This window comes from Lissotriton vulgaris, chromosome 8 (genome assembly GCF_964263255.1).
Source record: "Lissotriton vulgaris chromosome 8, aLisVul1.2, whole genome shotgun sequence".
Classification (NCBI taxonomy): domain Eukaryota; kingdom Metazoa; phylum Chordata; class Amphibia; order Caudata; family Salamandridae; genus Lissotriton; species Lissotriton vulgaris.
Window position 1 is genome coordinate 440,748,297 of NC_141696.1, and position 13,703 is coordinate 440,761,999.

General features: G+C 44.9%; 1 protein-coding gene across 5 annotated transcripts in view; it reads left to right on the plus strand.

Moving 5' to 3' along the window:
• Positions 1-13,703, plus strand: part of INPP4A (inositol polyphosphate-4-phosphatase type I A) — a 1,119,411-nt gene that overhangs the window by 804,245 nt on the left and 301,463 nt on the right. For all 5 annotated transcript variants that reach the window (XM_086934219.1, XM_086934220.1, XM_086934221.1 and 2 more), the window contains one exon: positions 10,801-10,905. In XM_086934219.1, coding sequence (XP_086790345.1) covers positions 10,801-10,905 — 105 coding nt within the window. The remainder of the gene's footprint in view (positions 1-10,800; positions 10,906-13,703) is intronic.

The following is a 13,703-nucleotide window of genomic DNA, read 5'->3' on the forward strand; positions in this document are numbered from 1 at the left end:
AAGTCATCTGCCACCAACCCCTTGAAGCTGCAACCTCTAAGTCCTCCTAGGTTGGTTCTGCAAGACCATGGGTGTCCAGTTGGAGGGAGAATCCAACATCATCTCCTCCACTAGCAGTCCATAACATCGGACAGATGGGTCTCGCAGATCATCTGGAAGGGTTACACCCTTCCTTTCCAATCTTTTCCTCCTCCTTTACCTCCATCTCACGAACGACTGGTGGAGTATCATCTTATCTTGCTCCAAGAAGAAGTTACAGCTCTTCTGGGTGGTTATAGAAAGGGTTCTGATATCAAAAGTAGGCAGTAGTTATTATTCCTGCTACTTTCTGATACCCAAATAGAACAAAGGTCTTCATCCTATTCTTGACTTCAGAACCGTCAATCTCTTCCTCAAAAATCAGATATTCAAGAGGCTCACTTTGGCTCAGGTCTTGTCTGCCCTCGACCTAGGAGACTGACTGTTAGCATTAGACTTGCGGGATGCATTTTTTCACTTCTCTATCCTGCCTGCCCACAGACGTTACCTGTGGTTCAAGGTAGTCCACGAGCCTTTCAGTTGACTGTGCTTTCCTTATGCCTTACCAGCGCCCCTTGGTGTTCACCAAAGTGATGGCCGTGGCATATGCAGTTTTTGCAGTGGGACTTGAAGTTCCAGTGGGCGCAGCAGCATTGGAATTTCTCTGACATGGCCCATATCTCAGAGGGAACTGCAAAGGACCTGCAGTGGTGGCTAACTAACAGTGATCGTGTCAGCGGCAGACCTTTCTCCCTTCCCCATCCAGATCTCACAATAGTGCTAGATGCGTCACTCCTGATATGGGGTGGCCATCTGGAAGAGGTGGAGATCAGAGGATGCTGGTCTCTGCCCGAATCTGGAGATGCTGGTCTCCTGCAGAATCTGGATTCCACAACAACCTGTTGGAGGTCCGAGCAATCTGACTAGCATTGAAAGCATATCTTCCCTTGGTCAAGGGGAAGTTGGTGCTAGAGCTCACAGACCACACCACCATGTGGTACTGCAGCAAGCAGGGCGGCTGGAGTCATGGACCCTTTACCAAGAGGCCCTACATGGCTGGAGCAGCAGGGTATAACCCTGGTGGTTTAACATCTGGCAGGTTCTCTGAATGCCAGGGTGGATGAACTCAGCCGTTGATGCCTAGTAGATCACTAATGGTGTCTCCTGTTAGAAGTGGTGCAAGTTCTCTTTCAGCAGTGGGGAAAGCCTTAGTAAGATCTGTTCACCTATGAAGAGAAAGTGCAATGTCGTATTGGAGTTTCCAAAGCGTGTATCTCTCTGCGTCGCTTTTCGTCGCAAGTGGAGCTCAGGTCTCCTGTACACCTTTCCACCTATACCACTTACGCGCAGAGTTCTCAAGTTATTCTTGTGGCTCCGGACTGGGAACAGAGTTTGGTATCCCAACCTTCTGAAAATGGGCATTGATCTTCCAATCAGGTTGCCTCTTCGGGAGGATCTTCTGTTGCAGCAGCAGGAGAGGGCTCTCAACCCGAACCTTTCAACTCTCTTCCTCCTTGTTTGGAGATTGAGCGTTGACAGCTTTTGACCTTGTTCACAAAGTTATCTTGGCGGCCAGGCGGCCCTCCACCAATACGGTATACGCCTGCCGTTGGCAAAATATTGTAATGTATTGTACAGAAAAGTCTATTGACCCTCTTTCTGCCTCGCTTTCTAATATTCTTTCCCTTGCCCAGCAGGGCTCTGCTCTGGGCACTCTTAAAGGTTATCTTTCTGCTCTGTCCACTCTCCTGTTGCTGCCTGACCAACCCTCTTTATTGAATCCCCTATTGTAAATAGGTTCCATGTACATATTTTTCCCTCTATGCCTTTCATAATGCCTCAGTGGGATCTGAACCCGGTCATCACTTATCTCATGTGTGCCCCCTTTGAGCTTCACAGTTGTCCCCTCTGGCTGCTTACAATCAATACAGCCTTTCTATTGGTGATAACATTTGCCAGGAGATTGAGGGAGTTGCAGGCTTTATCATCCAAGCCTCCCTAACATATGGTATTGCCGGATAAGGTAGTGCTTTGTACCTTGGCCTCCTTCCTGCCTAAGGTGATGTCCCTATTCCATTTGGGTCAAGCTGTCACCCTACCCAATTTTTATGCTCCTCCGCATCCCTCTAAAGAGGAGAAGTGACCCAAACAAAGAGTTGTCGTTCTACCTTGACCGCACAAAAGAGTTCCAGGTGGAAGACCAACTCTTGGTGGGCTATGTAGGAGCTAAAAAAGGTCGGGCAGTTCAGGACCAACCATTTCGCACTGGGTTGTTCTCTGTGTCAAGATCTGCTATGCCCTGGCTAAAAAGCATCCTCCTGAGGGGTTAAGGGCCCATTCCATGGGAGGAAAAGCTGCGACCACAGCGTTGGCTTGTGGTATTCCAGTCCTGGACAACTTCCAGGCAGCAACGTTAGCGTCCCTGCACACATTTGCCAAGCGCTACTGCCTGGACAGTCAGGTCCGCAGAGATGGGCATTTCGCCTGTTCACTCCTGCAGGACTTCTTAGTTTAGTCAATTTGTCCACAGCCCACGGACTGGATGCTATGGCTGGGGTATCTATTCATAGGTAAGGAATCTTCAGCTAGAAGTTTTTATCAGATGAGGAAGTTTCTTTCCTTCGGTAGTTCATTATCTGGTAAAGAAAATATCTATCTGCAGATTCCTTGCATCCCAACCATGCCTCCCCGCTCTGCAAACCAATTTTTATGGCTAGGGTTGCTTCCTTTTCAGTGCCCTGGTTTGGACAGACACTAGTCAGTTCACTTCTTGGCTCTACGCTTCTGGAATGGAAAGTTGTGAAAACTTACTGGCGTCTACGTATACCTGGGTGGTGCCTATATAGGTGTCTGCAACGTTCCATCCGGAATCAACAATGCTAATGACACCACACAGAATCGAACAGAGCCACGCAATGGCACACAGGGGTACTGCTCACATAAGTTTCCAGATTCAGACTGATGCCCGGGCAGTTCAAAGGCAAGGAATGTGCAGCTAGTCTCTACCAGATAATGTGTTACCTAAGGTAAGTAACTTGTTCATTAGGTAATATATAAAGTGCTTGGTTACTCCATCCGGAGTGTCCTCATGCTAAGGACTCACCTATATACACACTCAACAGGCCCAAAATCTGCCAAAAAAGCCATGTTTTAAGTTTCTTACGAAAAAAGAATTCTGAGCATTCCTGTCTCAGATCCAAGAGGCAGGGTGATCCACATTTTGGTGACTTGAAAGCTGAAGAAGCGTCCTCCCATGAGTGCTTTTTTCACGATGGGGATCATGGTGAATGTGGCTCCTGCAGACCTAAGACTTCTGCTGGGTCGATAAGGCTTCACCAGAGAATGTAAGTATTGAGGTCTTTTGCCATTCAAGATTTTATCGTAAATCACAAAAAAGTGCCTACACCCGACATGCTTAACCAAAATTATTTATATGGAAGGGACAAGCGCAGTGTATGAGTTTAACCTGGTATTTTTATTTATACCTATTTACTTTATCAAATTTTTCTATACCTTTTTCAAAATGTCACCAAAAAAGAAAATACATTCATAATATTTACATTACAATACATGACTATTTACAACCACATATTTACAAATTTCATACATTCCACAAACAAAACTTCTTACAAATACACATGAAAGATTTATAATTTCATTAAATCGAATCAATCACAATCAAAGGAAAAAGACAAAGTCAAAACAAAGGAGCAAAGCCAAAATATAGAATTAACTTATAAATCAGCCTTGACTGATTCAAAAACTCTTAATGATATTGCTTGCTCCTTCTGGTGTGCCGACGCGTTTCTAGACCAGGGAAACCAGTTCCCGGACTGTCATCAGGGCTTTGTCAGTTTTCTGTAGAGAATGCAGAAAGACATTTAAGATTTATTACTAGATTGCTACCTACTCCTATATCATGTTTTGCACAATTCATTTTCTGAAGGAAGTACCTGTCTTTAGTTGCTCATTACCCTTGAAGGTCAACAAAATGAAAAAAGGCTTCAAGTCAGCCTATTTTATTCGAAGAGAGACCGTTTCGAACAACGGGGCGTTATCTCATTATCTGCAATGAGAGAAAAGTTATTTTTAGGGTTGGGATCAGGTTTTATTGAGAAATTCAAAAGGGGGATCCCCTGTTCTGTTCATACCTTTTACACAGAGCTCAAGGTGATGGACGTCGCCGTCAGGAGGTGTTGATTTGTAATTTCACTCGAAGATTCTAACAAGAAGAATGCAGGCTTATATTAAAGGAGCATGCTTCCAACCATGTTTGGGGCATTGTCTTGAATCAATATACTGTCTATCATACCTTTACTTGTGCATGAAGTCGATATTCAAAATGCAGCAAGCAAATTTTCTTTTATTTCATTGCCGCGTGTGCTGAGTACAATCTGAAGCGGAAAACACTTCTATAAGAATATCGCACCATAAACACGATAATTGAAGCAAGTTTAAAGTGTGTACCACGACATGCCTGCTTGTATGCTGGCACCTCCCTCACCTTGACTGCCGATTTTCTTTTACTATATTAACTCGACCCTAAAAATGATTGAAAGGGGGAATTATATTCTGGCGTGCTTATTGTTCATTTTGGGGACCTAAAAGCCGTCAAAGCCATGGCTTACCTGCTGCTACCACTCGTATTCTCAGACATCAATCCTCCTACACTTCTACTGGAGCAGCCATTTTGGAATACCTAGTTCATATCATGTGATCTCTTGCTCAGAGTTATAGTCCATGTAGTTTGTTTAACACAAACATTAGGGAACACCTCAATAAATCGTACGGAGATTATCCAAGCATTCTGCATAGTCAGTTTTGATGTTTCTGAGCTATGGTTTTTACCTAATTATGCCCGCACCTCCTAATCTTTTAATTATTAAAAAACTCCAAAAGGATGAATTCTGGGTCATGTAGTTTACAATTCATTGCGCAGTCATCATGGGTGAACACCCATAGATATTTGTTCCATAGGTTCATGCACCGGCCATAGACAATCAATGCAAGTGACAAACGCAAATTGTGACTAAAAACTTTATTACATTTTTAAATTCTTGATAATTCTGTCAGGTTATTAAGTCCCGTCAGTGTACAATTAAACTTTAGGATTAGATATGCCTCCTTTTGCAATAATGCTCGGTCAACGTCCATCGGTCTCTTTTCTTGAGTTATTGAAAAAAGGACAGACCATTTAAAATCGTTTTTACTATGGTTTTTCTCCACAAAGTGCTCAACTATAGGGGCAGACCTGACTTTTTTCTTAATTCGCGATCGGTGTTGGCTAATCCTTAGATTAACCTGTTGGTTTGTTTTACCAATATAGATTTTTCTACACGGGCATTCTACCATGTATACGACATTTCTTGTCCTGCAGTTTGTAAACATATGATGTTTCCACTTGGTTCCACAATGTTCAAATTCTTTACCAACAATGGTATTAGGACAAGCCACACAATTCCCACATTTGTGGTGGCCTTTCACAGATTTCATATTCCACTGGGCAAGTAGATCGTTTTTTATTTATTAGGGGGAGTGTTATCGGCCCTTACAATCTGTTGGCCTATACTCAAATTCGTTTTTTATGCAAAAATTGGTCGCGGAAATGCACATTCTAGTCCTTCTAAGAGGTGCCAGTTATTGAGTACAGCCTGTCTCATTTTATGTATGTCTGGGCTACACTTGGTAACGCAGACCAATCTGTCTAGTTCTTTCTTTGGTTTGATTTCTAGCAGGAATTCACGTGGAGTGAACCGTGCCCTTTTAGAGGAGTGCTTCAATAATTTTTTAGGGTATCCTCTATGTATCATTTCCCTGCAAAAAGTCTTGGCATGATCGTCATAATCGCTAATCTCAGTGCAATTACGCCTTATTCTTAGCAGCTGGCCATACGGGAGATTTGCTTTTAGGCTCCTCGGATGATAGCTCCTGTGGTGCAAGATCGTGTTCTTGTCCGTCTCTTTTTTGTACAAAGATGATTTAGGCTGTCCTCCATCACGTATTAGTTCCACATCAAGAAAGGTCATGCGGATTGTACTGTGTTCAATAGAAAACGTAATGTCCGTATGTCTGGCATTTAGCCACCCATGGAACGCCAATAGATCCACCTGGCTCCCCTGCCACAGGATCCAGATGTCATCTATATAGCGCCACCATTGCTTTATGTGGTTTTTGAATGGTTTATTTGTTTCCACATACTTTTCCTCATATTGTGCCATGAAGAGGACCGCCATTTCCGGTGCATAAGGGCATAAGGGCATCCCATGTCAGTCCCCTTCACTTGCATGCGAAATTACTAGCAGGTAAGTACTAATCTCATAGGGTTTGGAATCGCTAGGACTGGACTACTGAACCTTCAGATTACTAGCAGGAGGCCTAGGGGACTCGGGTGCAGAGTGTGCACTCTCACGCGGGATGCGGGACAAAGTCTATGGATACTAGTAAATGCAAAGTTAGTGTTCTCGGGCGAACCCGACTAGGTAGGTCAAAAACGAAAGTGGATCTAGGCACTTAGAGAGTTGTTCTACGCTGGAGCACCGGGGTACTCGGTTTACCTAGCCCAGGGGCTGCGGCTGCATAGGGTTCAAGTGTCGTCGGAAACCCTCGTTGACGAACCAGGAGCCTGAAAGAAGAAGTTGCTGGCAGGCGACCAGTGAAGAGATTCGGATGAATCCAAGCCTGGATCGGAGATGGAAGACACCTGTAAGCAGAGGGGACCAAGTTCTGAATCACTAGCCAGTGATTAGATGGGCACCAGGATGGCACCGGATGGAGTCACCTCAACCAGGTGAGTGGGCGACGCTGGGCTCTGTAGTCTCACGGACCAGGAGGCGTTGTCGGCGACCAGGATGGAGGTGCGAGCTGTCCCACGATGGTATCTGCTGTCGACGTCGCTGGACCCAGGATTGGGGCAACAAGTCTTGGCAAATGCAAGCCCACGCGGTGGACTCAAAATGGCGTCTGGAGTGGACCAGGAGGGTCCGGGGTGCTCCTCTGTTGGAGGGGAGCAAGGGCCAGTCTGGAGCAACCAGACCAGCAGTGTTGATGTCGTCGTTCGTCGTCGGGAAGGCCACAAGCCAGCGGGCTAGTAGCCAGACAACGCAGTGAGCAGCAAAAAGCAGAAGGGCCCCACGCAGATCTGGTGGATGCTGGAGGGCTGAACTTTGGTGCTGGAGCTGCTCAGGGTTGGGGCTTCTCGGACCCCAAAGCACTCACTCAAGGATCCCTCGGCGGTCGTGCTGGGCAAGAGTCGTGCAGTCTTGAAGATGGCCGGTCCCTCGAGGTCTCGTCGCACCCACGGATCTCAGCTGAGCTGACGATGTGGGTAGAGGTCAGAGGTGCCAGGGAAGCCGGGTCTCGTCGTGCTGGTCAGTCGGATTCCGGAGGAAGGACGTGCAGCAAACCGCAGTGTTCTTGGATGGTGCCTGCGGGTGCAGGGTGACTACTCCTTAGTCACAAGGGAGAAATCTTGAGAAGAATTCGAGAGTTCCTTTCGTAGAAAGTAGTTTCAGGATTCAAAGATGATCTAATTTGGAAGGGGGCCCGCTCCTATCTTTATACTAGGAAAAGGGGCTGGCACGCGACTAGGTCCTGCCCATGGGTGGGGCCAGGAAGGGGGGTGGTTACACCCCTCTCCCATGCAGGACTTTCCCCAGCTCAGGGGCTGGTGTGCCCCTGGAACTGGTTCTAGCCGGCAGATGCATAGTGAGCACCGGGGTGCCACTTGCAGTCACCTTCCTCCAAAGCCCTGCCTACCCAGGATACACAAAACTCTGTCTGGGATGGTGCTAGCACCGCCCCTGACAGGAAACCCTTTGTCCAAGCTCCCCTCGCTGGAAGGACTCCCAGCTGCAGGGGGTCAGACCTGTGTCTGTGGTGGCAGCATCCATTTTGTGATGCTGAGGCTTGAGTTAACTTTAACCGGGGTTCACAGTTACATACATGTCGTGTCCCTCTACAAGGGTGGAATGCTAACCCCGTCGCCAGAATTGGCGAGGGGTTAGTATTCCAATTCGTATGACACCTTACTCAACATGTTTTGATAAAGCGATACCAAAGATAGCATATAACCGCGAGGATTATAATGCACTTAAGAGTATATGGTATGCGTTATCATGGAACAGCTATTAGGACTTGGTTCCGCAAGCTGCAACCGGACTCAGCTCATGCCAGAGCACCATCTCACACGATTCCAAGCACTCTGCCTTCAGGATTGTCAAGGCCTGCCATAGGAGTGACTGATAGGAATCTGTGTGTCCATTTTAGGGTTAGATATAGGTATACTATATCTAAAGCAAAGGGTGATTACACCACCTTGCCCCAGCTGTCGTGCAGCCAGTTGTGTCAGATTTAGATGGCCAGCCAGGGGTGGCATAATACATGCTGCAGCCCCTGGTAGGCCCTGGGTACACCTATGCCCTGAGTTACAGGGTCTGATAAGGTGGCCCAGTACCAATTGGTAAATGCAACTAAGGTACATGTGTCAATTTAGTGGGAGAACAGCAAGGCTGTGGGTCTGATTAGCAGGCCCACAGCCAGAGAAGTCGTAATCCAGTGAAGCAAAAAGCAAAAATCTGGGGTGATCATAGGATTGCAGACCCTACTATCCTACGGAGTTAATATAGTAAAAGAAAAGCGGCCAGTCAAGGTGAGTGAGGTGCCATCATACAAGCAGGTATGTCGTGGTACACACTTTAAACTTGCTTCAATTATCGTGTTTATGGTGCGATATTCTTATAGAAGTGTTTTCCGCTTCAGATTGTACTGGGCACACGCGGCAATGAAATAAAAGAAAATTTGCATGCTGCATTTTGAATATCGACTTCATGCACAAGTAAAAGGTATGATAGACAGTATATTGATTCAAGACAATGCCCCACACATGGTTGGAAGCATGCACCTTTAATATACGCCCGCATTCTTTTTGTTAGAATCTTCGAGTGAAATTACAATACAACACCGCCTGACGGCGACGTCCATCACCTTAAGCTCTGTGTAAAAGGTATGAGCATAACAGGGGATCCCCCTTTTGAATTTCTCAATAAAACCTGATCCCAACCCTAAAAACAACTTTTCTCTCATTGCAGATAATGAGATAACGCCCCGTTGTTCGAAACGGTCTCTCTTCGAATAAAATAGGCTGACTTGAAGCCTTTTTTTCGTTTTGTTGACCTTCAAGGGTAATGACCAACTAAAGACAGGTACTTCTTTCAGAAAATGATCTGTGCAAAACATGATATAGGAGTAGGTAGCAATCTAGTAATAAATCTTAAATGTCTTTCTGCATTCTCTACAGAAAACTGACAAAGCCCTGATGACAGTCCGGGAAATTGTTTCCCTGGACTAGAAACGCGTCTGCACACCAGAAGGAGCAAGCAATATAATTAAGAGTTTTTGAATCAGTCAAGGCTGATTTATAAGTTTTTTCCATCTTTTGGCTTTGCTCCTTTGTTTTGACTTCGCCTTTTTACTTTGATTGTGATTGATTCGATTTAATGAAATTATAAATCTTTCATGTGTACTTGTAAAAAGTTTTGTTTGTGGAATGTATGAACTTTGTAAATATGTGGTTGTAAATAGTCATGTATTGTAATGTAAATATTATGAATGTATTTTACTTTTTGGTGAAATTTTGAAAAAGGTTTAGAAAAATTTGATAAAGTAAATAGGTATAAATAAAAATATCAGGTCAAACTCATACACTGCGCTAGTCCCTTCCATATAAATAATTTTGGTTAAGCATGTCGGGTATAGGCACTTTTTTGTGATTTATGGTTTAATAGGGTCCAGCCTGCCCCGTACCCCACCAGGACCTAACTCCTTAGTCTTTCAAGATTTTATGGCAGAAACACATAGCTTTAAAGCACACACTCCTACTCAGAGGGAGCCAATGTAGTTTGGCATGGGCTGGTACTGTGGGAGAGCACTTGGGAGGTTCAGCAGCAGGTGTGCTGCTGCTTTCTGCACCCACTGGAGCTATCTCAGCCTACCTTGTGAGGCTCCGATTTAAAAAGCAGAGTACAATAGTCGAGGCTGTACATGACTTGTGCCAGGACTACTGATTTCCTAGCGGCTTCAGGGAGAAAGCCTATGATCTTGCTCAATGTTTTTAGGATTCCAAAGCATTTTCCCACGAATCTGGTGATCTGGCTGACGAACGATAGGTTAGCGACTAACCAAATGCCTAAGTTCTTCACTTTTGCTTTGGGAAACTGTACTGTTCCTAGTACGTCTGGTCACCATGCGGTGGACCAGATAGGTGGTTTCTTTCCTATAATGAGAATCTCAGTTTTTCTGGCAATGAGCTTAAAGCAGAGGTTATCCATCCACTCTGCTAGCTCAAGAAGGCAGGATCTAAGACGAGCCGCAGAAGCTCCCTCATCCTCATGCAGAATGATAATAAGCCACGTGTCATCTGCGTATGACACTATACTAAAGCTGGGACGCTCGATGATATCTACTAGGTGGCGCATATAAAGATTAAATATCGTTTGGGCTCAATGCAGAGCCCTGTGGCACACCATGCGGCAGCGAAAAGTCCTTCAGTGAGAAAGGTTTTTGAAACACCTGAAAGGTGGGGTTCTGTAGGAAACGTTAAGTTAGATATTCAAGTCATTTCAATGTTACTAAGATTCCACTTAGTAAGGATATTTAGTCAGATTAAAAAAGCAAAAAAATGGCAGGGTGTGAAATAAAAGATTGAATTAATGTTGTATTGCAAAGCCAAAGCAATCTATTTTGGCACTGACTTTGAATTTGTGTTGCATTTGTTTTATATTCTAGGTCCGTCATTTAAAGCAAGCAGTTTAAAAGCTGACAGAAAATTAGAATTTGTGCCTACCAACTTGCATATTCAGAGGATGAGAGTCCAGGAGGAATCAGGCTCAGGTATGCACTACTTTTACTATGGGTAAAACTGTGTGCTGACTTAAAGTATAATTCTTTTAAGCAAGGGGTTCGAACAAGCAAGCAATTTAGGTTTCTTGCGCCATGGTATGATCTTTCAACATATGTGGATACATTAGAAGAGAGATGTGTCCGAGGAGGTCACTCTAAGAATTCATGAGATAAGGTGTTATTAGTAAATGAGTGAAACAGTAAAACTTTGACATAGATCCCTGTAATTAAGTTCTAGTCTTTGTTTTTGTCTCAGCTTATCGTTTAGTGTTTTAAAAAACTGGAGTACAAGAGCTGAGCAAAGAAAAAGTGCTAGCTGAATGATAGGGGTCACTGAATCAAATTTCAACTCTTTCATTCATCTTTCAGTGACCTCTCAAATATATCAGACATAAATCACAGATAATTGCTAATTCTGTTTGTGGAAAGACTGGTGGTTTTGTTTATTGACAAGTACTGGTCATTTGTGTAAATAGCCATAGTTTTGGTGCGTGATACACATTTACATTGCGTGAATTTTAGGTCAACAAGCTCTGTAGGAGCTAAGGTCATCCAGCTTGAACCTTTTCACCTGATGGCCAAGCAAATAGAAATGGTTTGGAAGGCAGATAGTTCCATCTGCAGGAATCTTTATTGTGGAGCCTGCTTCCACACTGACGATCAAGACTTATTAACGTTTCAACAAGGTCTGAATATCTGATAAAGAGATATCATTAAGTGGGTGGGCTCCAAAGGGTTGCTATCAGCTAGAGAAGCGAAACAAGGGCAGTGGAAATCAGACCTTGCCAGGTCTTGGGATGTAATAGTCTTCTCTACAATGGATAGGGAGACCTGAAGATACCATGTAACCCTGAATGGTGTGTCTCAAGAGGTGTAAACAAGTATACAATTAGGAATAATTATGTTGTTGTGCTACTTCGTTCAGATGGACCCCCTATTGAGACCTAACAGTTGAATTGTGTTTCAATTTAAACATGTTGCATGAATGGATAAACATGGCAGATATTTAATATATACTGATTACTTGTATATGAATAACACATTTGAGAACCTGAGAATATTTATATGATACATACTGACCGTTACATAAATCAATGTTATTGCACTGTGATTTTTTGCAGATAAATCAATAAAATGTGTTCAAAATAAACCTATGTCCCACAAATGTCAGTCTGGTCAGTTTCTTGCGGCCAAAACTTAAATGTAGAAAGTTCTTGGGCAGTTCATAATCCTTCTTGTGGCTTTTGCATCCTATTCCACAGTAATTGCTTGTAGTAACAAAGTCTCATTACAGCAGGGCATTCCCATTGGAGCACTACAGGAAAGCTGTTGTACAATCTTTATGGTTTCTCATCCACTGCGCTCTAAGGTGACTCCCAGTTGCATGAGGTGCTTAACAAACACAGTAAATAAATAAGTCCGTGAATAAGTAAAAAAAAAAAACAATTACCAATGAAAGTGAATATGAAAAAGGTCACCTTAAATAGCAGTAGTAAAACAGGATTATCTCCACCGTAAAAAAAATAGTAAAAACGTTACATTAAAATGGAATTTGAAAAAAGTCAAGTATATGAAAATAATGAAAATTACTTTCAGAAATATTGCAGTGTCACTCAATTGCAAATACTAACAGTTGGAATCAAGATGGGGGTTTATCTTACTAAACACACTTACCTTCAGATAGCCATTTATGGAAGTCAATAATTCTGACTGTGTCAGCCTTCACCTTTATTTAGCTATGGTTCAACATGGGCAGAGCCTAAGTCCTCCCAAAACATCTGTCAAAAGCTGTGCGCAGGGAAGCATGGCTTGGACAAATGAGAGAGAGGACATGAGCTCCAAAGCCAGTTTTAAGAAATAACCCTGCCAAATCCTGATATAATAAGAAAATCGGTCAGACTGCCTCTGTGAGAACATGGTGAGGAGGTGGAGCCTAGCCCGGGTCTTACTGGAGCGGAGCCTGAGGATCGTGTCGGCTTTCCGCAAACTGCTGTGCAGGAAACCATTCACTTGGAAAGCTGGAGGTCCCTTAGCCGGGGGTGGGTGGGAGGGGGGCTAAACAGGCTCCGACAGTGGGAGATCTGTGCACCACAGCTGTGCACCTAACCTAGAAGACGCCTGGTGCTCTGAGGTGCGTGTGGCTACACCGCAACAGTGCAGCCTCCCACGTGAGCCACACTGGGCATAGAACTGTGACTTGGTGGTGGCCTGGCACCTCAACAAAAGGGGACAGTGCAGTGGCACTGATGGGCTGCAGCACCGCAACATTCTTACGTCACAGGGCTGGCCCCAGCGGTATAACAGTGGATCCACCTGAGGGAGCTCCGACTGCCCGAGAGCTCTGTGTGATGTGAGAGGAGCTGCAAGCGGGGAGCCTGCCTGGGGTGATGGTATGACACAGCATCCTGCCCGAGGATGTTACAGGGCCCAGGCCCTGGATAGGCCTGGTGTATCCTGCTGGGAACAGGCGAGGGGCCCTGGGCCAACCACAGGACTGAGCAGGCACTGCCGGGGAGTCACACTTGAGTGCCCACAAGTGGCTAGTAAAGAGATCTGGAGCGGATGGGGGAAAGGGATGTGGACCCTCACCTGCTACAGAGAAAGAGCTCAAGGTCTTGCGACTTGTGGGTGTAGGGACAACCCACACCGCTGTTGCGCGTGACTGGTCACTGCCCGGGCAGCGGTGCCTCTGCAGACCCTGGGGCAACTAGGCCCTGAGCGCTGCCTTCCCTTCAATGATGTATTTAGGCTGTACTCGGGTGAATATATGACATTGTTCTGCATTCTGT